This window comes from Osmerus mordax, chromosome 3, assembly GCF_038355195.1.
Source record: "Osmerus mordax isolate fOsmMor3 chromosome 3, fOsmMor3.pri, whole genome shotgun sequence".
In the NCBI taxonomy this organism is placed as follows: Eukaryota; Metazoa; Chordata; class Actinopteri; order Osmeriformes; family Osmeridae; genus Osmerus; species Osmerus mordax.
In genome coordinates, this window is record NC_090052.1 from 14,502,262 (window position 1) to 14,529,265 (window position 27,004).

Here is a 27,004-nt window from a genome sequence, read left to right on the forward strand (position 1 = left end):
TTTTAAAATGTACAGGTTGAAAGGACAGTATGTGTTTTACATCTGTTTCTTGTGTCTAACTGCTTTTGATGACTGTGATATGTTGCTTTTTTAATTCAGCTTTAAATTACAAAATGAAACCTGATACCTACGTAGGACTTGATTACATCATTTCCCATTTACAGACAAAAAATTAACATTTATATACATCAGTACATTTCAACATTAAGTTACACTTCTCCAATGTGCAAGATTAAGCAAATGTATATACTGTAGTAGAATAAAACATGAGGATTTTCTTAAATAAAATGTTCAAGTTTGACTGAAGCACAAGTTGCTGGTTTTTACAGAGGTTAAACCTGTCAAATATACAGTGCCAAATGCATGTGATGGATAGGGTGTCTATCCACTACATGTACAAAGTCTTGCTGTTCAAATGACAAAATGTTAGGGGAATTATTAACAAGTCACAGAAATGTGAGCTATACAATTTCACCTGCAAATGACGACCTCTGAGTTTGGAAGAACTGTGTTTGAATTACTTGGATACCATTAAGCTCCTACCTTCAATCCTGAAGCATATAACAATTTCAATATTCTTTATATACATTAATGAATCTTGATACACAATCCCCACCCACTGCTACGGAGTCACAAGAGAACACAATTGCATGGCCTGCAAAAAACTGTTATATGAGGGTTACAATAGACTAAATCCATCATGATTTCTGTCCTTAATATCAGAAAGAGTTTAGAATTGGTTCAACACAGTAACCCACAAGTAAAGGTAAATAAGTGAACTCTGTAAAGGTTGTGTGAGACTGCTACTACAGCAGAGGGGGTATTGTTACAGTGAGTTCCGACCCAGGTGAAATCCCTGCACAGCATCAGAGAACCAGAGCAGACACTGCCACTTCCTACTTCCTCCTATGAAAAACGTCATCTGATCAAAGACATTCACATTGCACATTTGTTTTACAAACACCTCAACAATCATTTTACATTACCGCATTCTGACAATTATTTTAATTACCATCTCTTGGAATAAAACACATAAATGACTAAGCTTGTGTTTCCGAGTCCTGTCTCAGTGGTGATGGAAAGACACTATGTCTGCAGTACAATAGGCACTCAAGACCAAACCTTTTGGACAAATATGAATCATATAAAGCCATGTCAATCACTCAGACCATGGCTCTTTCGAAAGTATTTCCTATTCCAATAAATTACAAATGGAGCTCAAATAAATTTCCTTCAAAAAGGTGATTGATCATACTGGTAAGGCTAGGTATGTGTCAAAAGACGGTTCCTATAGCATCAACGCTCTGTTGTCTCCAGTATCAATACGGTGTGAGTTAGTGAAAGATACGCCAAAGAGGTTCTCAAGATTCTAACTCCACCCCCATTTCCATCCAAGAGCTTCTGTAGAAGCTTAATGTACATACTCCAATGTCTCTCCAATGAGGAGACCATCAATGGCCCTGACGAGAGGCGTAGAATCACAAAGACGACGTTCCAAAAAGGCAACTACCGTAATAAACGCACAATACAAAGCAGTGTTTCAACATCCACGTACCTTTTTAGTCTGCCGAATACAAAGAGCTTATTCATATTTGGCAGCAGACACAGGCTGGCTGAGCTCATTTTTCAGTTCAATGGTTCAGGTCTTCAAAAAAAATAAAAATAACTTAAGTATTTTTGGTGACACCAAATCTCCTAACGAGGAGCGTGAAAACCAAGGACAAAAACTAATAATGGAATAAGCTTCACAAGTCTTTGAAGAGAACAAGGAAAAGCTAGATCCATTGGTATCTTGTTTTTCCTGTTGAATTGCACTGTTAGGATACCACACACTGATGTATGTCAATGGCTGATGTGGCTCAGAGGTTGGACAGTCTTATTTGCTAATAGTAGTTAAGGGGTGGGACTGGAGATATAACTGTCTGGAAAAAGCCTATAGCTCAGTTTGTGTATAGTCCTCTTCATGGCCACCCCTGTGAGGAAAGAGCATGTTCTGCCTGAGAAGCATCCAAACCACCAATCATGTAGTGAGTCTGTTTGGTTGTCCTAAATTCACTTGGCTCGCATCAGTCTCTGGGTCTGTTCCCTTTCAGAGTTAGAGGAAACAGTCCAGTCCGGTAGACTCTAGTCTTTCTCTCCATCTTCACTGCTTCCTGAAGTACCAAACAGAAGAAGCAGTAAATTAAAGGTAATTAACATCAAAGGTTATACAGCTACATGTGTAGCATAGTTGTCTACTTAGTCTAGCCATGCCAAATTTTCATTCCTTTGTACGACTCAAGTTATGAATGAGACCACTTATGAATGTGTGTGTGGACTACTTGCCTCCTTGTTCGATGTCCGAGTCGGTGAGGTGTGTGAGGGAGAAGTTAGCGATACTGGCCGGGGAGATGGAGAAGCGTGAATAGTTGGAAGAGGAGGTAGCCCAGCTGGGTTCTGGAGTGCGGCCCACAGGGGGAGGGGAGAAGTAACGTGAGGCAGCAGATGAGGGCATGACCTTAGCTTGGGCCAGGTCTTTAGCTGCCTTGGAGAGGAAGGAAGCCTCTGGGGAGAAGTCATCATCCCACTCAAAACCTCCACCTGAAAGGGGAAGGACAAAAACCAGGTAAGGGTATATTCAGGTCAAATATATATACATATATATTTCTTTGGTGTAACTTTTCAAACTACAATGTAAAGTTGCATTAACCAAGATGCTCATATGTTACGTATAAGCTTACCTTCTTCATCGGTGGAGCTTTCAGAGTTGGCAAACCTGTTCAGATAGCTGGCAGAGGGCACAGGACTGCTGAACTCAGACACCTGACTGTTGGAGCCTGATGAGTGGTCTCCAAGCTCTTTGGTGGGGGTCTCCTAAAAACACAAAGTTTTTTTTGACTTGTTACTGAAACATCTTGTATCCCTAGCATAACCATTAGTGGTCACTTGCCAAAATCAAATTCAGCAACTATAATAAAAGATAACTTGAGAATTCTAATTCTATTCTTTACCTGGTCAAAGAGGTAAACCGTGACATCATCAAAGAAGGACACAGCTCTCTTGGCGATGTGTGCACTTTGGGCCTCTGGTGGCGTAGTGGGTTCGAAAGCAACGTTCAGGCTTGTGGGCTTCAACAGGCTCTTCAAGTTTCGCGCCCTGCTGTCATCTGACACAATAACAGGCACCGGGTGCACAGTGTCGTCCTCGCTCTCTGAGCTGGAGCTGTGCAGCCGATACGCCCGCATGTCATCATCCGACTCGTCACTGTTCTCGTCCTCCTCGTCGGCCTCCATCCCGTCCTCCTGTCCGTCTGTGCCAGAGCCGTCCCGCCTGCCCAGGTACAGCCCCTCCATCTCAGGCTCCTTAAGCTTAGGGCAATCGCTAGCGTACGTCCTGGTTAGCTTTGCGTGAACCATGTTCTCAGGCAGGGCTTTTACTGAAGCAGCGGCAGATGTTGTCACATCGTCGAAAGATTTGCTGACCTCAGACTGAGCCGAGGACACAACATCTGGCAATACCTCGAGTCTGTGTGTCTCTTCCTCATTGCTGTCGATGGACACAGGCACCGCCTTCTCCCCGTCTTCCTCTGAGGTAAGGACAAGCTCAGGCAAACCACTCTCCCCCTGGGAAAGAGGCTTAACATCTATCCCTCCAACATCCAACAGGGATTCTGTAGGTGCCAGAGACTCTAGAGGTGACGCTAAAGTGTTCCCAAAAAGACCTTCTTCAGGATCCTTAGGTGAAGCCGATAGCCCTCCAGTGTCGCCACTGACATCAGTAGGGGAACTCCTCAACCAAAACACTTCAGCAGAGCTTGCCCCATTGGTCTCCTCAGACTTCTTTTCAGGCTCAGACTCGTTGTCGGAAAAGTAGGCGGAGTCCCTGTAGCTGCCACCCATGAAAGGTTCATCACCCAGGGCCACAGGCTCGGGCTGCTGAGCATCAGTGCTATTGTCCTCATCCTGAACTTCCGGAATACTCTCCACCTCAGAGACTATGATTTCTGGGGGAACCAGGGCAGTAGAAACCACAGGTGCTGCTTCTTTCTCCTCTTCTGGAATACTCGCATCATTTTCTTCTATGGAGTGTTCTTTGACAATGGGCTGGGAGTTCCACTCTGGAGACTCTAGGTTCTCTGTTTCATAGCCACTGTCCGCAGTTTTGTATGGGGGTTGGAGCTTGTGAGGTGCTATGGGGGTGTTCAGATCTACCTGTCCATCTAGCCTGTGAAGATCAAAAGAGTCCAGGGAATCTGGAGTGTTGGCTGAATTCTCTACAGTTGGAAGAGTGGTGGAGATACTGTCTTCCAATAGGCTGTCCTGACTGATCTGGTCCATAGATGGGCCTGACACCAAGAGAGAGGACCTTACTGGAGGTGCACCATCATCCTTTAACGGTTCCTCATTGTCAGAGAGGACAGTGTCCATTTCTACCTCTGTGTCGTCAATCAGTTCGCTAAGAACGTCGTCGCTGGTTAGGCCTTCACTGTGGGAATATTCAACAACAGCCAAACTGCCATAAGCAGAGGGCGATGTGGAGCCTTGAAAGTCTGCTGGTTCTTTGAATCCAATGGACTGAACGCTACCGTCTAATGGTCCAAGGCGATCTTCAAGGCTGGGCTTTTTGGCATCTGTGCACATAAGGTTGACCGTGGCACTTTCAGACTGGTAAGTACTGTACGGATTAAAAGGGACCTCAGCCTTCTCTGAGGTCCAGTCCACTGCAGAATCATCCCCCATATCAGATGAATTAAGCAGACCAAAGTCATTGCTAGAAGAGCTGTGTCTAACTGGCAGCTGTGTGCTAACAATTTCTTCTGAAGCCAGTGTATTCAAAGGCACCAGTGTTTCATTTTCTACCAAAGAGTGAGGGACATCCCCCAGACTGGGACTGATCAAATCAAAAAGTTCCTCTTTTGGAGTTATGGGACTCTCTGTTGATTTTAAGTGGCTCTCTGTTATGTTCAAGCCATCTAAGATTACAAGGTTATCCCAGGAACTCATTTTGAAGCTGTTCTCTGGATCGTGGACTAGGCCAGGTTGAAGGAAGTCTGGTTGCACACTCATGCTTCTCCCTGAAGAACCAGAGCTGTCCTTCATTAGACTATTCTCTTTGAGGAACAGGAAGTTGTCAGCTAATTTCTCTGTGTTCAGAAGCTTCATCACATTCTGGGAGTCCTCCTCCAGGGAATCTTGTGGATAACTGGCTTCTGAACGTTCCCCTAAAAAAGAATCTCCAAAGCTTTTGTTCTCCCACTGGGACACGCCTTCTGAAGTTGCTTCCTGCTCATTCCCATTAAGCTCTGGCAGTTCCATGAAATCCTTGTCCCAGGATTGTGAAATTTCCTGTCTGGAGTCGCTCTCGCTGAAGATGTTGGGGTGGTAGGGACTCTCGTGATCACTGGAGGACCAAATGTGGCTGTCCTGTAAGAACGAGTCCTTGGAGTCAATGCTGCGGTTGAAAAAATCTGCATCCGTGCTCGACTCATCCAGGCGGACATTCTGGAGAACAACAAACTGTTGTCTGTCCGAAATTGTGTCCGACGTCGTGTTGTCATTCCCCTCAACGTTGCTCTCGCCTTGCTCCTCTAACTGGATGTAATACTCATTTCCATTGGAGGGCTTTTGAGCGTCAATTACGGGAAGAATCCCAGGGATCCCCGAGGGGGTGTGCCCTGTCTCGGTGCCCCCTGTCCTGCCCGCAGGGTCAGGAAAATGTGCCTGGATATCCTCACTGGGGACGGGGAAGAACATGCTGTGGTAGTTGAGTGTGGTGTCCATGGCGGAGCGGCCATGGCTGCTGTCGTAATGATCGTGCTTAGCAGCTTCCCAGACATACTCGAAGCTAAGGCCCCGGCTGGTCTCGGTAACGGTGAGCACTTCGTCGATCTCCGGCCGCAAGGCGTCGTCAGAGAACTGCTCCAGGATGGGGTAGGAAGAGTGGCTGACTGTGGTCTGCCGGGTTGTGGGGTTGGGCTTCAGGGAGTCCCAGCGCTGCTCAAAGTCATCCTCTACATCCTTCTGGCCCTGCATGCGCAGGTAGGTAAGCAGCCGGTGGACTTCCTCGGCAGTGGCCCTCTTGTCTGTTGACAACCAGCAGAACTGCAACACCTCATACCTGTATAGAGAAGAATGCATTACAACATGTTACAACTGAATGTTGTTCAGGAAATATTTGACACCAAAGTAATATTTACTGTAGCTTTGGTTCAACTGTGGCATAGAAATGTATCAAGATTCAGACTTTAGTTGTACTTCAGCTTTATTTTTATATAATATTTTTCACATCATTGGATAAAAGTGTCTGCTAAACGAATACAATTTAACGCAATAAACAAAATGTAAACATTTTATTCAGACTGAGTTAAGTCACCATCTGTCAGAGTAGGGCAGCTCCAGTTGTGGCTTGAACAGTTTGATCTGCTGCTCCCTGATCACATGGTTCAGGACCTCCCGGTCAGACAGGTGTGAGTAGGGCTGGGCCGCATTCTCAAACAGCTCCCACAGAGTCACGCCCAAGGCCCTGCACACACGACAACCCGAGACCCAGGGTTATATGGCATGTTGAGAAAATGTAATCATATTCAATTCCATTCATAATCATGTTAAACATTTTCTTGAGGTATGTATACATTTAAAATTACTTTATTCCATTTTCTTTATAATACTCCTTATAAAAGTGTGCTGCAATTATATATATATTTTTTTTTACATATTCCTCCTTCCATTTGTCAGTACATGTTGACCTAAGAAGTCCTTACAGGGAGGGTGCCATACCTAAACTTAATGGTCTCCATACAAAATATATTCTTAAACGAACGTTTGTAATGATTACATTTACATACTCTTGACAACTTACCACAACCTTATTTCGGGGTGAATTTGGTATTAACGGTAACTTGAGCTTCTTTACATAAGCACATGATTTACGACAAGGAAACATTTGGACGCGTGCCCAGTACCATAAGTTCAGAGGCCCTGATCTGGAGAGAGCAATGAGACGCTAGCTTGTCTAGTCTCAGTCACTTTGTCCCTTTACATCCAACTTCAAGGACAGCAAGGTAGGGAGCTGGTCAGAGAGCTAAAATGCTGTATGTTCCAGGGTCGTGGTCTGATATGTTGAAAGAAAATAGTATATATATATATAATTTTTAAAAATGTTGAGGGGGGAGGGGGGGGGGTTATCTGTTATGATAATACACCAATATCTTCAGAATGTCTTGCTCATTCTGTAACTGTAAAGGTTATTACTTTGTGTACTAATGATTTGAACCTTCCAGTGTCCACACTTGAAATGCAATCTATGCCAATTTATTAGCTCTTCTCCTAAAAAACCATCAACAGGGTGCCATAAGCGAACGTACCACACATTGCCAGGCTTGGTCTGCTCCATGGTGATGACGCCCCCGTGGCGCTCGCCCACCAGTTCTGGAGCCAACCAGCGCAGGGGCGCAGACACATCGTCTTCCGTGATGACGTAATCCTCCTGTGGCCACATGAGAAGGGTATTGAGTTGAGGCTTGTGTGCGCACACGTGAGACCTTGACCGTGGTCGAACAAGAACACACTGAGGTCTACGTAGGCACACATATGATCGCCATCCGAAATCCAAAAAGGGACCGGCTGGTCACTTCCCAAGAATGCATGGCCACTGACAAACCATCAACACCCGTCGTGTCGCAAACATTTACAACTTGTTTGGCCACCAAAAGACATCTCACGAGCTAGAGAGTCTGATTGAGAGCTTAACATCATTTTTGGGAATTTCCTTTCAACAGACCAAGGTGCCACATCAGCTCTCCTATCTGCCGTGCACGCTAAAATATCAAGACCATGGCCAAAGGGCTCAACAACCAGCAGCTGTACATAGGTTAACCCCCACTGGGAAACATGCATCTTCCCACTGCTGACACCGATGTCACTCAAGTATGTTGTCATGCAAATACTTTGCCCCCCCAAAAAAGGACAAACTCTCTCCATCACTGAGAGAATTTGAGGGACAGTAACTTGACAACTTTCTGCTTACCTTGTATCTGTACGGTCCAATGCCATAGTCCCCTACTTTGACTGTGAGGTCAGCTGTCAAATAGCAGTTTCTCAGCGCCAGATCACTGGAATAGAAAACAAAGGGTAAAAAGGAGGTCATTAGCTATACATTTACCACTGCTAGATCAACATTGTATGTATCCAGAATCAAGCAAGTGGTTGTTTTCTGAAGTGCTCTGGATTTGACAAGCTTTGTCACTGTTTTGAACTTTGTTGAGTCTAGGACCAACAAACCATTCTACATTGCTCAGTCTAAGCACATTTAGTTATGTCTGATTACCAGGACAACCAACAGGACAACAGCAAGGTATGTACAACCGTACAGTAATGTTGAATACACAACCTTACAACCAATAAAAGTACACATCAGAGGAATCCCTCTTAAGCAACCTACGTTCATCAATTTGAAGATTGAGGAAACATTGACTTGCATGCCAAAGATGGCATTTTATTTTGTATTAAAACATTTTACACTCCAAAACGCCAGTGTTTATCACAAATAATTCAAATATCGGCTTAAAACCAAAATAACTCAATGTATTGTCACAATAAAATGCAAATGCTGCCGCAAGAAGTTTCCAAAGTAATGCTGGTCAGTTGTTAAAGAAGAAAAACTACTCTTCCTGTAACCTGTTACCCATCATCCATTAAATATAAGGCACCTGGTATACAGGTTTCAATAAAACAAAACAGATCAAGTTGCAGCGTATGAACTGTGCTAAACTGGTACAGCCTAAACACTTTAGCCATCCACTCTGCAAGTAATTGCCAATCCCCACCTTGTGCAAAGACGAAAACAGAAGGGATGAGGTTGGCTCTGTACTGCCTCTGTGTGGAAACGTCATTGTATCGCATATTTAGCATCTTTTATGAATTCAGCTTATTCAGCCTGCAACTAAAGAGTACGCTACATATTGGTTCTGTAAGAGGTTTAGAACCCCTTTGGGTCAGTCAAGCTGATGGTAACAGCAACATGAACAGGACCAGCACACCAATGAACCAACTGGCTCTCTGTAAGGGTGCATCAGTCACTCCTATCCGCTCCTCTCGCAAGCAACAACATTTTCCCCAATCGCTCACACAGCATCAGGATAATGTAAGGGGCGAAACTCCCACTATTCTACACAAGGATGGAGTGCCAAGGGGTGGCCAGGAGAGGGCGTAATGGTGGCGTCGGGGGGGGGGGGGGTTTGGGCACATATGGTAGCATATTCAGACCAGGAGACTCATGGAGCAGGAGGCTCTGGTTCCCCATCTTGGCCTTGCAACATTCTCTGCACACTATTTTCAAGAGCGTGTCCCTTTTAACCCGCCCCCCGTATCATCCGTGGACATCGCTGACACTAGTGGTCTAGTTTGCAAACCACAGAGTTACTGTCAGGCCCACTGAAACCCCTGCAAGATAAATGGAGAGGTATTTTAAACTCTTCTGTACCGTACCCTGCCTTTGGCAAGGCAGTGAGCGTACAGTTAACGTGGAGAATCAGGTCCAAGATCCTATCCCTACAAGGCTAATGTGTGCTGGTGCTGCAGCCATCCGGCACACACGGCGAGAGGCTGGAGACTCGGGTTCAAGCTAGTCTACACACTTCTTTGGGCTATTAAGAATTGGCATGGATGGAACAGGGGGTCTGTCTCTCAGAGCGCCCTGCTTTTCATCTTACGTAGGGTTGCGTCGACTGGGAACCACCGGTTACTAGCTGGTCTCTGACCCCAAGCCCTGATTATCAATCCTGTCCTCAGCAGCCTGGCCTGGGAGGGCATCGGGGCACTGCCTCGGTCCCGTGTGAAACCCTCCATCACTGGGAGGTGTGGCAAACACAGGAGCCCCACAGTAAATCATCTTTGCGACCATAAAGGAAAAGTGCCCTAGTATATTTTTTACGACGGTCATTACAACCCTATAGGGGGAATAAGGAAGGACCTCTTTTGAGTTGTAACATGGATGAAAAACGCCCAATAAGAGGCTATCGTTTTACCCCCAAAGGGCAGAATCATCATATCCCTCTGGCAGCCGACAGCTGACACCGTGGCAATGCGTGGGAGCTGAGTAATTGGAGCTCTTTGAGCTTATTCTGAGCATGCAAAACAGTCGATGAGCTGAGCGCCGCATGTTATCCTAGAGCCCGTCACCCCCCAACCCCCTGTAACAAGGTCTGGTGGCTCTGTCCTTACACTGGTAAAAAAAAAAAAAGAAAAAAAAAAGAAACCAAATGAGGGCTTGCGCAATGGGCGCCGTTTTTGGCGTACATTTCTCTCGTCAGCAGTGGAGTAAAAGGCAAAAGTAACACCAGGGGTCTCTGTTTTTGACTGTCACTGATGATGCCCCCAGAGTGAATGTGGCTAATGTGGTTTTCCAAGCCCGTTTTAGCCGTGCTACTCTGCTCTGACAGTGTACGACCTTAAATCCACCCTGGGACGGAGCATCCGTCCGCTGACGCAAACAGAGGGGGCTGAGGAGTGCTTACCTGTGCAGGAAGTTGTGTTTGTGAAGGTGAGTGACACCGGCAGCTATTTCACAGGCCATCTTCTGGACCTGGAGCAGCTCAGCATTTCTGAACATCCAATCCTGCTGAGACATGTAGCTTCGCAGATCTCCCTGCAATGGAGGAAAACACACACACAATTAGCATTTGGCATTAGATAAATACTCTTTCTAAATAGATTTCTTCGAACTTTTCTATGTAAATGATCTTAAAACATCATCATGGAATGCAAAAATAGTTCTTGACACCAAAGCTGGCGCCAACGGATGTGCATTATCTAGACTCCTCCACCAAGGGGCAGTAGACTGACACCACAACCAGCCACCTCTATCCCTGGAAATGTGTACTGTGAATGGAGGACAGTGCTCCAAATATGGCCATGGTCTGTCTGACCTCCACTGTGTCCCAGACATGTAAAAATGAGGTGTAGCCCAGCCCAGGTTGGGGCTGTAGTGTGTAGCCCACCCAAGATTAGGGCTGTAGTGTAGAGCCCAGGTTATTCAGAATCAGGTTATTAGACCCATGCTCCAAACCTCAGGTTTGAAAAAGGTGTTTATTTGTATTTTTCTGGGAGCTTTTCATTGTCTTTTTTGAGGGTTTTAGGTTGTGTTTAGGTGTAGTTCTGTGGGCATACAGCATGTTAAGCCCTCTGTGACACTGCTTGTAAAAAGGGCTATGCAAATCAAATTGGGGAAGATTTGAGGGGGAGGATATGAACAGAATCTAGGGACATCTGCACTTCAGGAGAGGTTTGTAAAACCTGTGAACCTGCAGCAGCAGCTCAGTCCCAACCACAATATTTCACATTGAAAGACCAGACTCCTCCCGCATAGAGGACACACTCCACAAATACAGACCGCATCACACTTGACAATTCGCAAACCGCCAACGGTGACAGAAATTCACAGATGGCGGACGCTGGAATGCACCCCCGTCCGTCTCTGATGGCACAAAGCCCCGCCCCCCCCATTCCGTGTAAGTATCTCCATAGCTAACTGGCTGCTCAGCTTGCCGCCAACCTAGCAGAACCGTTCTCACCGAGCCAATGGCTGGCCTGAGCGAGGAATGGGGACTGTGGGGATTGTGTTTGCCACAGTGGGCGATCTTTCAGGGCTCCCGTGTCACCTTGGAGCAGACAGCTCCTTGTGGAATGCACCGGTTAAAAAACCCACCCGCTCGACCGCCTTGTAAAATATAGGAGATAGCCTTCGGTAAAATTGTCAACCAGCATGACTCAGGGTCATGGCGCTTGGGGATTGCCTGTGCGTTCACAGCAGGCTCGCTCTCCCTCCGAGCTAGGGGGCGACACGAAGCTTAGACCAGTCAGTTACGTAACCGTAGCTTGTTTCCAGCCTGTCTCTGTTGCTTCGCCCAACACACAACAGTACGCAGAACAGGGAGGATTCCCACAAAACCACCTACCTACGTTTATTGATAATGTGAGCCTAGCAACGGACGTCATTCTGTACAGAGCCCCCGCAATGAGCGCATTGCCGAAAACACTTGCAAGATGGTCCCGTCTCTGGCAGGGACTCTAATTTTAAAACGAGATAGGCCTAAATGTCTGGCTCTACTCCTTTACAAAGGTGAGTGGCAGGGTGTGAAAGACAATACGTTAATGGAGACCCAGGGGTTGAAGCGCAGGTCTTAAACAATGGTAGCGAGGCAATTCTCTGGACAAAGTGCCCCAGCTGACAAGGGCTTATAAGTGAGGACACACCAAAAGTGCTGTGAACACACTGTCAATGTGAAAACAAAACAATCTGTCGTCCCTCTGTGGAAAATGGGCTGACTGGGGCCTGCGTGCTCTGCACTTGTTCTCTCTCTCCCTTCCTGATAATCGTCCTTCCCATTGTCTCCACGGGTGTTTAGACACAGAGGAGGCCGGCACGCGCTCTACACCCCACATTCCACAAACAGAGGGACCTGCGGCACAGCCTCGATTGCATCCGAATGAATAAAAGCGTCAGTTAAACGGCCCCAGCCTTCGTGACTTAACTGAACCAAATCACCGTTTAAACCCACTGCTTATCCAAGTGGGTAGGCGAGAAGCTGCTCAGAGATTTCCAGGAAGAGCCGGAGCAAACACGACACCTCATGGGGGTGGTGGGTACAAGCATGTCCCCTGGGGCTGCTCGACAACACGCCCCGGGGCCATGTCTTGCAGGCGATCCCCAGGCTGAGCAGGCCCTCACAGACGAGGCCGTCACTCACTTTCACGGCAACTGGCGTTCTGCACCACTGATCTGGTTGCCAGGATTCTGTGGCCCAGAAATGCAACGACTCAGGGTTACTGGGGGTTACAGCTGATACAGGGAGGGTGTACGACCATCAATCACTGAACTGTCAGAAACTGCATAGAGTGACGTAGTGCGTGCTGAAAACAGGGATTTAGGGTCAAATGTGGGTGTGGAAGTAGTGTCCTCGGACATACGTAAAGAATGTGTCGTGCACTGACGGTGTTGATGAATGGGCCCTCATAACAGTCTTGGGTTCCACACGCATATTTTGCACACACGCAAATAAAACTTCCACACTGATGTCCTGCGAGGCCCTTCCCTCATTATCCAAGAGGCAGCGGAAAACTTTTATTGTTGACGCCTCAATTCAAAGACATGCCAACTAGTGAAGCCATACTATATAAAGACTGTAAAAAAACGATATATTCCCTAATCTATTCTGACAAACCAGTGACACTGGAGAAACTGTAGTGTTAGTCTACTGGGCGTTCTTCAAAAAGACAGGCGCGACAATTAGCACTACAGGATGTCATTTCCGTACCGTAACAAGTTAAACAGCCTCTCCGCCAGAATGACCTGCTTATTTATTTAGACCCTCGACTCTCACCATCCGTTAAACAGCTGGGAGTCTCTTAACGCTGGTGTTAAGTCATTAACCCAGACTCATCTCTATCTCCTGCTGGCCCTGACCCACCACAACAACAGGGCACCCGCCGAGGATGCCCCCTAGAGGAAAAACTGGGTGACACAACTGACAACCGTCCAGGTGAGTTCATCCACTGGGGGTCAGAAGCAGCTTCTGCACCAGCAGAGCTGTATGGGTTGGTGTCCGTATGAGCGGTCTCCTGCTCTCTGCTAATGAAAGCAGGCGTTGTGGTGCTGCAGGGGCCAGAGACAGGAAGGCTGTCCTGGGTACGGGGCTGAGCGTGTTCTCCTCTGCCCCACCCAGCCCCTACACACACCTGGCTCTGTATGCCTCATATTTTATTGCAGCCTGAGGATCTGGGTGAGGGTCACCTCGGGGCTCGCATGTATACGCGCATACACACAAACAAGTGGGCCCACTAACACGAACATGCCACCCATATACCAAACAATATATCACACACGCAGCCATTAACCAAACACTACACATCATGTTAAACACCAAACCTACATCCCCCCCCTCCCAAATTGATTTAATTTCATTGTAATATTCTTAATTCTCCCAAAATCCAAAACACGCAAATAAACGAACACACACACGCACGCACACACACACACAAACAAACATGTTGGAGCTGGTGTGGCAGGAGAAGATGATGCACTGAAAAAGGAGCCTGCCATGGCTGAATGCGAACATGCCATCCACATGCCTGCCTTACAGCCTGTCACCCAGAAACAGATTCAGCTGAAATAGAAACCCAGTAGGGGGGAATGGAGAGACATAGAAAAAACACATGCGCACACACACACACGCACGCACGCACGCGCAACGGGCTTATCCTAAAAGACACACAGGACGTTTGGCTCCAATCATATCAACAGGCAGGTCTTTTATTTTCTACAAAGCTTCCTACCGCCGATACACGAATGAATAACAAAACACAGGCCCCGCAAACACAAAAACACACAAACAAACACACACACACACCACAAACAAGCTGTCCCATGGCGTCGTCCAGATTGCCGGCGTGGGTGATAAAAAAGCCCAAACACAGCAAGACTGTGGAGTGACAGTGAGTGTAAGCAGAGCCTGTTGCTTTACTGGGCTTGGCAACCCGAGAGGACCGCTCACTGGCGGGGCCAGCGGCCCACGCAACCAGGAATAGATCAAGAAAAACACCAGATAAATCAACGGCCGCGACAAGACCCCCATTGACCGACGCGGATGACGGCGAAGTTCAATTACGCCGGCTTCCTGGACGCTCATGAGATTCGGGGACGCCGGGCTTGGGTCTTCACTGGACCGCGAACCGTTCACAACCCACCAAGCCCAGTAGTACAGCAGCTGTGTCAGGAGGCTGGAGTTTACTGATCTAACACTCGATAAAAGCTGCCACGAGGACTGACGCTGCTGACTCGGGTGTTGGCGGTAAGCGGTTGGATGGATGTGGTTGGGAGTGTGTGTATTCCTACTAACCATCTCGCAGTACTCAAAGACAAGCAGGAAGGGGATGGCCTCCACACACTGGCCCAGACACTGCAGGATGTTGGGGTGCTGCAGGACTCTATGGAGAGACAAACACAGGCGTTCAGGACACCTCAGACAAAGGCTTGACATTCTACCTAGGCACAGTCTACCTAGGCACAGTCTACCTAGGCACAGTCTACCTAGGCACAGTCTACCTAGGCACAGTCTACCTAGGCACAGTCTACCGAGGCACAGTCTACCTAGGCACAGTCTACCGAGGCACAGTCTACCTAGGCACAGTCTACCTAGGCACAGTCTACCTAGGCACAGCTTGAGTAGAGTGTTGTAAAACAGGCTGAGACTTGAAGTGAACTCGACGGGAAAAAGCGAACGGGGCGCTACAGTGTGATTGGCGGAAGGTAGAGGGCGCTGCTATCCTTGGGGAAGCAATAAGGTGCAGCTGACCACGTCTTGTGCTTCAGTCACTGGTTCTTCAATACGACAACATACATATTGCCTCAGGTGTAATGTTTTCTTCTTGTCTGCAGTAGAAACATGGCCTCAATTCAACCTTTGGTGTCCGGCCGCTGTTACCTATAAGGGTCTCCCTGCTGTAGGAAGTCATTCTGCTCCTTGGCGCTGGCGTTTGCCTTTAGCTCCTTGACAACCACGCGGGCCGCGCCCGGATCTGTGTATGTCTCGCTGAGGAGGACCTGCACAAGAAACACACACACACACACTTTTGAACGGGGCTTACACAGGAAAACCTCACTTAGTGACCAAGCAAAAATAACCCTGGCCAGAAAGCAGCCGACTTGCAGGCAAGGGGAAAAAGGGAAAAAAAGAAAAAAGTCTGGAGAGGTCAGGTGGAGGGCTGGGGGGAGGACAAGCTCATGCCCCCCTCAGGTAGAGTGTCCTGTAGGGGGTGGGGGGGTTGCTTCTGTAACTGGGCACAAGCAGCCCCGGGCTCCTGCCCAAGATAGGGTCATTATGAATGGAGCAGAGCGTGACATGATCATCCAAACAGACCTATCACGCTTGCTATCGTGTTCATCTATCTCTCCCGTCACTCATTGCGCCTCAACCTTCTTCCACTTCCTGACCTCCCCCTCACTCCTGTGTGACTTTCATCCCCCCCTCTACAGCAGATTGGCACACTACTGCGCCTGCCACCCCTCCCCACCACCCCACCCCTAGTTTCCTCTAAACTACGAGGCACATTAAACGGAGAGGGCAACAGAACAAGGCCTCACCCAGTCTAGGGGCTGTGGTCTCAGGGATTAGGGGGCTAATCTGGCACTGTTTGCTCAATAATAATGTTCAAAACTGCTCAGAAGTAATCAATGCAACCCGGACAATAACCTACAGCGTATGAGATGCGCGTGTGTGTGTGTGTGTGTGTGTGTGGGGGGGGGGCAGAAGGGTGGGGGGGGTAATTTATTACAAATGTTTTGTACAAACACACAGAACCCCAACACACAACAAACAGCAGGTCCTGAGCTGTCCGGGTATACCATGTACCTTTCCACAACATAACACTCACCTTGCCAAACCAACCGTTTCCAATCTCCTGGATGTAGCTGAGACTATGTCGAGCCAACTGCGATCCCGCTGAGCCCTCTGGGTGCCAACCAAAACAACAACACAGAGTTCAAATTAGCATCTAACAATGTCTCTCAGGGTCTCACTCATCTCCTTTTCCTAAATGAGAGCATGCGAACCTCGTGAGCTCTGGAGGGTCTGGCACACATGTCTCACTGTCAGTTCCCCTGCTGTCAGAAGCAGCTTACCAACAGAGGGTGTTATAAGCGTAGGCTAGTGACTCAAGACCTTCAGAACAGTTGAGAAAAAATGTACTTTTCAACTAAACAAATAGGGGTTTAAGGCCAATTAAATGCCTTTATGCATTCCAAACAGTCAAGCATGACAACCTAACCTTTGCTCATGCAGAGGCACTGTGTGTGTGCCCTACCTCATAACATTAGCCTTGCATCGTCAGTCCAATTCACAAGTGCGTATTCGTATAGAACCTCTCAGTTTATTTTCAATTTCCAATGAGTCAAAGGGCGCGGACCAAAATTCCTCTGGATGCAATTGGAAGAAATTGGATAGATACAACCAATCAAGACCAACAAACCAGCCTCTTGGTTGTTTACAAAAATGTCTCTACGGCGCTCTTCTGCACAGTCATCGTATTAAACCTGCCCCATATCGGAAAAAAGGTTATGACTGGACCGACTGTATTCATGCAGGGTGGAAATCTGTTTGAATGGGAGAGTGGCTGGACCCATGTGCCAGAGCAAATAAAACATGAGCCCACAGATTGGTCTGCTTCCAAGGCTACAATAACGAGCTAGCCAGGGCAGATTTGGTCACGGGTCAGTAAATCTCCTTAGAAATGTCTTGCGTGAGGCACACAGGACTGCAGATATGGGCCAGATCCACACAAACTACACTGTCTGTCCGCATCACCAGACCAACAGTCAAAGGACTCATGTGACATCAAAGGTCACACCCCTCAGGCGAGTTTACAACAAATCTTCGACAGACTAAGCCAATAGGGGTTAGTTATAGTTCTGCTAATAAATCTGGGCTTAACTTGACATAATATGCAGTTAAATACGATATATCAAGGTATTTGGTTCAAGATCCATAAATCATACATGATATAATCATTGGTGTGCATATGGAACCATCCTGAATACAGGCGCTACGCAAGATTTAATTCGATTTAAATAGGGAAACAAAACAAAGCAGTCCAAAAAACTAAGGTGTATTGTTGACCTGAAGAACAATTGAGGTGTGTCTTATCACAGTGTTGTATTAGATGGTTTATTGTACCAGTTAGACGCCAGCGCAGCCGCTCATGTGACATTTTATTGTTTCACATGGATGCGTGAGGAGAGACTGATCGAAAGACTGCACTACCGCCGATCATTCTGTTATCATGTTATTTTGCTCCAATTACACTATAAAAAAAGTGTGGAGGAAGAGGAGGCGGGTGAAGGGGTCTGAGGACAAGCTGTCATGAGGGTTAGGGTCCAAAGATAAAAGTAAATTTCACCTGATGTGATTCATGTAACAGCTGACGCAGTAACGCCTGGGGCAATCAACCCCATATACTCTAAAAAGTCCCGTAATCAGGTGGTGCGGTCAGGTCAGTGCACAGTGGTTCTATGACAGACACCATCGTATCGAACAGGAAGGGGCTGGCATCATGTGAAGTGTCCAATAAAAGCCAAGACGTCTTACCCGAGATGCGGGGAGGGGGCTGGAGGTGGGGGGGTCCGGGCAGGGCCACTGGGGGGACGGCCAGGGTGTACACCTCGGCCGGGGACTGCATGGAAGGAGTGTCCTCGGCGGGGGGGGTGAAGTCCACCTCATCGTCAAAGTTGTCCTCAAACTCCTATGAACGGGCATTGTCAAAGGAACGATTGTCATGCAGGTGTGGGACCACTGAGCTATGGTCGAGGTGACTTTCAGAGGAAGTGCTACTGTTCATGCCAATTATTACTACAAAATCTGGTATCACTCAAAGAAATAATAGCCTGTATTGATACAAACCTAAAAGATTAAGCTAGCATACAGAGTTTGATTGAAACAAAACTTTTACCATCACTTAAGCTGACTATATATATATGGTTTTGCAATAGCTTTGTAGTATATTTGCCTCATCTATTAGCAAAGCTTTGCCTCATTCTCGGAATTCTTTGAATCCATATCCCATATTGACCGGTTTCAGTTTACTTAGGGTGTGTGAGTGTGTGCGTGTGTGTACAACACTTTGGGTGCCAGTGAGTCTCTCACCTTGAAATTGATCTCACGTTCTTTGCAGCAGGTCATGCAGTTTACTAACAGCACCAGCATGGCCACGAGGGCCACCAGCGACACCACCACTGCGATGTGTGACGAGATGGACGCCCCTCCACCGGGCTCCCCTGGAACAAGGACACAGCAACGTTAGTTCCACCCATACATTTACATTGAAGCAGAGCAGAGCAGTTCAAGGAGCACAAGTGCGAGATTCTGAGAGCTAGCTGGACCAGCGTCATGCTAGCTTATAGTTGACAAACTGCAAGCAAGGTTTGGATGATCTGAGATAAAACACCAATGGCTTTCCTTCCGGGGATATTTCTAAATACGAGATAGTTCTATTGTAAGCAACATATGGCCTATTCGATATAAACATGAATCAAATCATGTCACCAAGGACTTACAGAGCTATCCAGAACTTTGGCAGGGGCCAGGGGCAAAACAAGATGGGGGAAGGACAGGTCCATTTTTCACCACATCATCACCTTTCCCAAAAACCCATATGTCCCAACTCAACGATAGGGAGTGCCTGGAGACCTGGGGGTGCTGAGGCAGCGAAACAGGTGGCAGCGCTGACAGCAGACGTCTCCCCACCCACTCACTCTCACCACATCCCAATCATCACCGACCCCCCGTCCCACTCCACAGTCTGCCAGGCTCCGACAGCACTCCTACCACTGGTCTATCACATCGCTACTGCCTGTCTGCTGTCTTCATCTGTCGCAGAGTGTGTTTGGAGGTGTGTGATGTTTGTACACAGTGTGTATGTTGTGTGCGTGTACTTGTGTGATCATCTCTGTGTGTGCACGTGTGTGTGCCACCAACGCTATCCTGGATACATACCCCCTAAGGACACAACAATCTTGAGGAGGCTTCATTACCTTGGCCCCTAGAGTCTTTCTCGATTGTTGTCTAGAAAACACAGGACAGGTGAAAGCAGACCTGTGTAGGAACATGGCCGCCCAGTGGGACTTTCCAGGGCACCTGTCCAGTTCTTTCACATCACTGAAGGAAGTGAAACAAGGAGGATGTTGCTACAGACATGAAAGAACTTTGCTTAGAAATTACTAGCCTTTTTGTGGCAGCCTCTTCGGTACAGCAAAGATGCCTGAAGGCACTTGAAGGGTTATCACTTTGTGAATAATCAACATAATAGGTATTTTTCTTACCGGCAACTCATACAAGAAATGAGTGTACAGTAAAATAAGCCCCCATAGTGGCTCTAAAAAGGAAGAAATATTGTCATCTAGGCCAGGTCCAGTGGTAGCTACACCCCTAATGACAAGACTCACTATGGAGTCATCAGTGTGAGTGTGTGTGTATGTGTATTACGGCTGGGGGGAAAAATCGATTCACATTTGAATAGAGATTCAGTCTGCTATCGATTCAGATTGATTCACAAATTTATGAGAATAGATTTTTTTTGTTACCAAAAGATTCCCACCTCTAATGTGTATGTCTATCATAGCTGATGTGGTGGACACAACATATCATCAACAATCCACACACTATCCAGACATGACAAAACTTTTTGATGCTGTAATAAAGGGCATTTTTGTTTGCCATGTTGTAGAACAATGTGTTCTCCTGGCCTGCCTCTCCCACCAGTCAGCCATGCCCATCAAGCAACCTCAGATATATGATCCAGCTTGTCAGGCAACTCATCATAGCTCACTTTTGATGTGGGGCACACCCACAATGCAACAGAGTCACATGGCTTGACCACTAATCTGGCATTACATTTACATTTACATTTATGCATTTAGCAGCCGCTTTTATCCAAAGCGACTTCCAAGAGAGAGCTTTACAAAAGAGCATAGGTCACTGATCATAACAACAAGATAGCCCCAAACATTGCGAGCAGCCAAAACATGAAACATACATGGTGGAAAACCAAATAAGTGCCAAAGGGAAGAACCATAAGAGCATGCAGTTAAACAAGTTACGATTGAACAACATGAAACTCCCCACAACAGTGCAAGAGAGTACCTGTAGAAAAAACAATCAACAGTAAAATATTTAACAGCGAGTACAAGTGGCAGAAGGAACTCTATGGTCATTACTTTTAATTAACAAATTGTGGTCAAGCTACTTTATGCACCACAGTGTCTGGGCCATCGAGGATAGGCAGTGTATTGGTTCAAGCCCCAAACTTTGATTTCAATGGTAACCAGCACCAATGTGAATAGTTTTGTATTGTTTTGTATTCGCACACGCAAATACAAAACATGCAAACCCTGGTTCCAGTATACTAGACTGCAGCTTCTTGGAGGCAAATCCAGGCACAGCAGGAAACAAACGTTTGTTTATTGTTACTAATTCTCCCACCATGCGATGCCTGTGTCACAACCCAGGAAGTATGAGGTAAATGATTGAGGTAAATGATTAATGGATTTTAGTTAGGAATAAAACAACCTGGTATTTTAATCGTACAAGGTTTTTATAGACGCTTGTTTCCTACTCAACCCAGCCCACATTCCTGACTTATAACACCAGTTTGACCACCAAGTAGCAGACTTCACAGCATCGTATTTTGTATTGCATTAACTAGCCTTATAATACCAAGCAGGTGAATCATCTGTTGGCAGAGATGTACTATCATGAGACAACAGTCCTGGTGATAACATGGCTAGCCTATATTTGAGTTAAAGGTCCAACACATCAACATTTATCACTAGAGCACAACATGCCCTAGGCTCATCCTAAAACCTCTGTGGGTGTTGCCATGCTGGTATCACGTCCATCGGGTTAAGTGAGGCACTTGGGTAATGGAGTTTGCCGTAGAGGAAACCAGTTAACACAGCCTCCTGTTTCATCTCTGGTCACGCAGGCCTTCGAAACAAGCTGTAGCACTTGTAAAGTCCTAGTCCCCCACCAGAGTCCTGCAAAAGAGCTGAAGCACTCCAACATCGGTATGAGGGTGATGTCCGCCACTCAAGTTCCATTTCACAAATCTTGCACTCTCTTCTATAACTTAAGACACTTTTTCTGGTGCTGTGCTCAAGATGGTCATAAGGAAGCAGGGCTGACGGTTAAATATTGATGAGGAGCCGAGGGGATTAAAGATTCAGAGGCCTAGGCTACATGGCCAAGCTAGGGCCTGTGTTGCTGTCTCACACAAGTTCTAAATCTGGATCCGTTCCAAGTACAGATGGACAACGTAACCCGCCCCCCACCCTTCTTCCACAATAGACTTCCACCTGCGGTAATGGGGTTAGCCTTCTGGGGACTAAGTAGACAGCTGGGGTGGTGTTGGGGGAAAATCCATGTTTGATGTTTGCTGCTGACATAACAGGCTGCTCTTTGCCTACCAAGCTCAAATGAAATTGCCTGACCTGACACAGACTGGACTAGGCCTACATTAAATGCTTGACTACTGAAAATGTGATGGGTTTTCCAGCCTTTCTTTGACAATGATAGCACTTAGTGACGACTAATATAAAAGGCATTGAGATAAGAGACCACTTTCAATAGAATAAATTGATAAGGATGAACTAAAATATGACGCATTCATCATTTAATGTGTCACAATCCTTATTCCATCAGCTATTTCCTTTGTGTTACAACCTAACCAGCAAAGCAGTCTTAAGACATTATGCGTGCAAGGGTCAAATGAGTGACTAAGCCATTTGGGACTCAAACTGTTGTTTACTAAATCCTCTCGCCAGGCTTTTTGTGTGTCACTACCACAGCAGCAGCTCCTTAGGCTACGGTGAAACCAAGCATGCTTCAAAGGAGGTCCCAGTCAGTGAATATCTAGCAGGGTGAGAGGCAGTCTGCGTGTGAGGGAGAGCCAGCCCAGCCTAAGCTGCTCTGACTCTGTAGCAGCTCCACTCTGCCTCTGTTAGCCTCATCTGAGTCATGGGTTCACATTATGAGTTGGCAGGCTCACCAAATTATTAAACTGGTTTAGAGGACCAATACGCCATGAGCCGCCAGCTTTTGTTCCCGCTGCATATTTCAGAGATCTTTGTTCACGCGAGAGGTAGGTCTGACCCATTTTTGGGGGACATGCCCTGCCTGTACAAAAAAAGTGTCTGATGATGCTAGGTTTGAGTTCATGCAGGGAGCAGGAGGCAAAGGGAGATTACAATGGTTTGTTGAGTGGCCCTGTCTCAGTTCCCACTAGTAGCCTCAAGGGTTGGAATGGTACACTGAAGTCACGGTTCGGTTCATACCGCGGTTCAGACATCACGGTTCGGTACGAGTTCGGTACAACGGAGGGAAAAGCAAAACAAACCAGGTTCCTCTATGAGTGAATACGGCGCATTGAAGATGACATGTAAATTCCGATTGCGTCAGTAATTTATTTGGCCCTATTTGTATGTCTATCTAATGGCTGGTTAAGCACTGTAGGGAGTTGATTTATTTATTTTTGTCTCGTTCCAGTGATTGGCACACCTGGGTGATGGTGTCAGATCTTTTTTGTCATTTAGCACACGCCAGATGCGTTATATGCTTAGCATGTTAGATGTATTTCCAGTCACATACCCCACAACCAGTGATGTGCGCTGATGTCAGTAAAAGGCACTTAAATAGGGAAATGTGTCCAAACTTTTGACTGGTACTGTACATGTTGAATAATACAGGATCGAAGTGTGCAAGTGAGTTTTTCACGTCCGCAGTGAACGGACAGTAAAAGCATTGCTTAATCTAAAAAAGAATTTGTATTTGATTATGCGTAACTGCTACATTCGTCATCGGAACGTCTAAAGAATTGCAATAACACACACATTGCATATAGAAATCACAAGAATAAACAGTAAAAATACAAGTGTATTAAATAAAATGATTTAATTAAAAAAAATACGTTTGAATTTTGGCAGGGTAGGCAGCATAGATATATATATAACTTTATATACACATCAGTTGGCCAGATCAAGAACACTCTCCAGGAGGTAGGCGTATCTGTGTCAAAGTCAACAATTAAGAGAAGACTTCACCAGAGTAAATACAGATGAGACCAAGATCAAATTGTACCAGAATGATTGGAAGAGAAGAGTATGGAGAAGGGAAGGAACTGCTCATGATCCAAAGCATACCACCTCATCAGTGAAGCATGGTGGAGGTAGTGTTATGGCGTGGGCATGTATGGCTGCCAATGGAACTGGTTCCCTTGTATTTATCGATGATGTGACTGCTGACAAAAGCAGTAGGATGAATTCTGAAGTGTTTCGGGCAATATTATCTGCTCAGATTCAGCCAAATGCTTCAGAACTCATAGGACGGCGCTTCACAGTGCAGATGGACAATGACCCGAAGCATACTGCGAAAGCAACCAAAGAGTTTTTTAAGGCAAAGAAGTGGAATGTTCTGCAATGGCCAAGTCAATCACCTGACCTAAATCCAATTGAGCATGCATTTCACTTGCTAAAGACAAAACTGAAGGGAAAATGCCCCAAGAACAAGCAGGAACTGAAGACAGTTGCAGTAAAGGCCTGGCAGAGCATCACCAGGGACGAAACCCAGCGTCTGGTGATGTCTATGGGTTCCAGACTTCAGGCTGTCATTGACTGCAAAGGATTTGCAACCAAGTATTAAAAGTGACAATTAGATTTATGATTATGTTAGTTTGTCCAATTATTTTTGTTACCTTAAAAAAGGGGGGGCCACATATAAAATGTGTTGTAATTCCTACACCGTTCACCTGATTTGGATGTAAATACCCTGAAATTAAAGCTGAAAGTCTGCACTTAAAGCACATCTTGATTGTTTCATTTCAAATCCATTGTGGTGGTATACAGAGCCAAAATGATGAAAATTCATATAGTCAATAGTTCTGGGGAGTACAAGTTGCAGGACATGCTAAGGAAACGCAGCTATAGTGACGGTCAGTAAATCAGCATTCAGTGGTGTGGAAGGCCGTGGCCAGCAAAATAGGACTTTGCTGCAGGACACGCAGCCTGGCTCTTAACATGCTCAGCTAATAAACACAGCAAGTTAAACTGACCACTGCAGACCATGGCTTCAAGTGAGAGACATTGAACTAGTATAGTATTGATTTCCCTGAAACCATTTCACACCCCAAAACATGAGTGCGCTGGTGTGAATAGTTTTAATGTCAAACCACAACAACCCTAATATACTTGATTAACCTGTCTTTTTGTTACTTATTTTTTACTGTGTAATGACTTGTGCTACAGATTTTGTATCTGACATGGGTTAAACCCGCTTTAAATGTTAAGTGGAAATACAAGACTTTAAGGGACTGATCCAGTGCTGCTCCATCATTTACTGTAAGCTGTAGCCTATAAAGTGTAATAAAACTACACAAACATGAATGCACTGTTAAATATTGACAGATACTGATAAGAATGGAACATGGGTGATGGTTACATATTTACTGACCTCCACTTTCGAACATATCTATCCCAATTCATTAACCATAAGAGCTTAACTAAGCTTTAGCTTTGCTTCTACCACTGTCATTGAGAACAGTGCTTACAAGCAAATCTGTAACCAAAGTTCTCAGAAAGAGGCCATTCATGTGCTGTTCTGTCTGTGGTTGCTCACCTCTTCCATTCTCTTCTGACTGTTGACATATTTACATTTATGATGCTTCTGCTACTCATTCAAGAAGCAAGGGGGTTTTAGAGACTGGTTAATCAAATAGGACCCACAGAAGAAGGCATCAGCAAAACAGCAAATAGGCCTATGACAATTTGGGGGGGGGGGGGGGGGGGGGGGGAATATCCTTCAACAACGAACCAAAAACTTAAGTTAACCAACACTAAATCATATGTTACTGCCTCATTCTAATATTTCCCTAGGCCTAACCTGTCGCACGGACCACTTGTAGGGTCAGTCCATCAACGTCAGGCTGTCGTGTTGTTCAATTAGGAAAAACATACTAGGCTGTAATGGTCACTAGAAAGTGTATCGGGCAGCTGGTAACAAGGACAGCCTCTACAACCCCTTATACATTGCTACGTTTGTAATATTTAACAATTAGCAACGTTTACTAACCAAATAAACATCTAAAGTATATATTATCTAGTGCTACTGCTCCTAGCGAAAGTTGCTGCGTTAGCTAGCTAGCATTAGTCAACTAGTACTGCTAGCTGTTTTGTGCTTGCGCTTGGCTAGGTTAGCTACTTGGATAGCCGTAGAGCTGGATTAGCAATACTTCAAGTTGTCACATTAGCTATTTAATGTTAGTTAGCTCGGCATGAATGTTTTGAACTTGACAATAATTGTGTTGTTCGCATACATTGACAGTTTACAACGTTAACTGAGTAAACAAAGACGTATTTACCTGTGTCAGAATACGGAAGCGGGGCACATTCGGACAGCAATATTGCCGACTGAAGGATTCCAGTTGTCAGCAACAAAACAAATCCATGACGGTTCTCCATCCTTTTTGCTAGCTTTGCTAACACACAAACTAATCAGAATCTTCGATGTATAACGAAATGCTAATAAATTAAATATAATGCTACATTCATTTATCATAGGTTTAATACATAGCTAGCTACGGGATGCATATAACGCACGCATCAACACCAACATTTTCCTGCTTGTTTTGCTATGTCCTCCAGCTAGCTAGCTAGCTATTTGTCGCTAGCTAAATAGCAGGCTGGCTTAGGTAGCTAGCTACAAGTACAGTAGCAACAACGCTATCAGTGCCTACAAGATTGCCGGTTCATTGTCCAAAAATACAAAAAGGTTCCATTACCCTTTGTGAACAATCATATTTACATATATACAACCGGCATTTCAATCATAAATTAATTCAAAATAATTAGAATCAACTCTCAGGCAACACCTTTCCTCCAAAGCGCCATGTTCCTACGTCACATTTCAGCATGGGGGCGTGTGCGTATGCTGTGGGCCTTACTAAAGATAGACATGTACCGTAGCAAATCATGAACTATAGCTAACTGGTCACATAAAATTGTTATTCCTGTTATTGTTTTATTGTGCGGTTTGTACGCAAGGAGGCATATTAAATGGTCTTGTTGACTAAAACATGCTAATCAGATCTAGTAAATTAGGATACTCTGTTTTGGTGCACAGATAGGCTAGCTAGACCACAATAAAGAACCAAATGAGACATTGTGTGTAATGAGACTGGGTTGGTAATTCATACCAAATTGGGGTTAGGCTGTGGATGTATGTCCTGTACAGTTTATAAGTGGTCCAACGGAGATCTTTGGTATAGAGGAGATAAATATTTTTTTCATGATACAGTATAAAATTGATTAGGCTATCTACCTAAATATCTCACTATATAATTGTGATATATCAACACAATTATTCGTTCAAATTAGCAAAATTATTCAAATTAAGCAATTTTTGTAGAGGTTAAAGATAAAAGTCAATGGTTTA

General features: G+C 45.7%; 1 protein-coding gene across 3 annotated transcripts; it reads right to left on the reverse strand.

The window, feature by feature from the left end:
• Positions 1-736: 736 nt before the first annotated feature.
• On the reverse strand, positions 737-26,257 carry lmtk2 (lemur tyrosine kinase 2). 3 transcript variants are annotated; one of them, XR_010876415.1, is made up of 15 exons: positions 25,932-26,257; positions 18,671-18,801; positions 18,116-18,269; positions 16,407-16,483; positions 15,458-15,576; positions 14,873-14,960; positions 10,493-10,623; positions 8,005-8,089; positions 7,343-7,464; positions 6,352-6,501; positions 2,991-6,096; positions 2,721-2,853; positions 2,326-2,580; positions 2,057-2,153; positions 737-1,645 (listed from the first exon to the last, which is right to left on the reverse strand). XR_010876415.1 is itself a non-coding variant. In XM_067233214.1 (14 exons), exons 1-14 carry the CDS (start codon positions 26,029-26,031, stop codon positions 2,125-2,127), a joined length of 4,680 nt encoding a protein of 1,559 aa, XP_067089315.1. In that variant the 5' UTR covers positions 26,032-26,257; the 3' UTR covers positions 737-2,124. The 3 variants fall into 3 exon arrangements, 2 of the variants coding, with proteins under 2 accessions (XP_067089315.1, XP_067089316.1); XM_067233214.1 differs by having other exon boundaries at positions 737-2,153; XM_067233215.1 differs by having other exon boundaries at positions 737-2,149; positions 2,322-2,580.
• Positions 26,258-27,004: the final 747 nt, after the last annotated feature.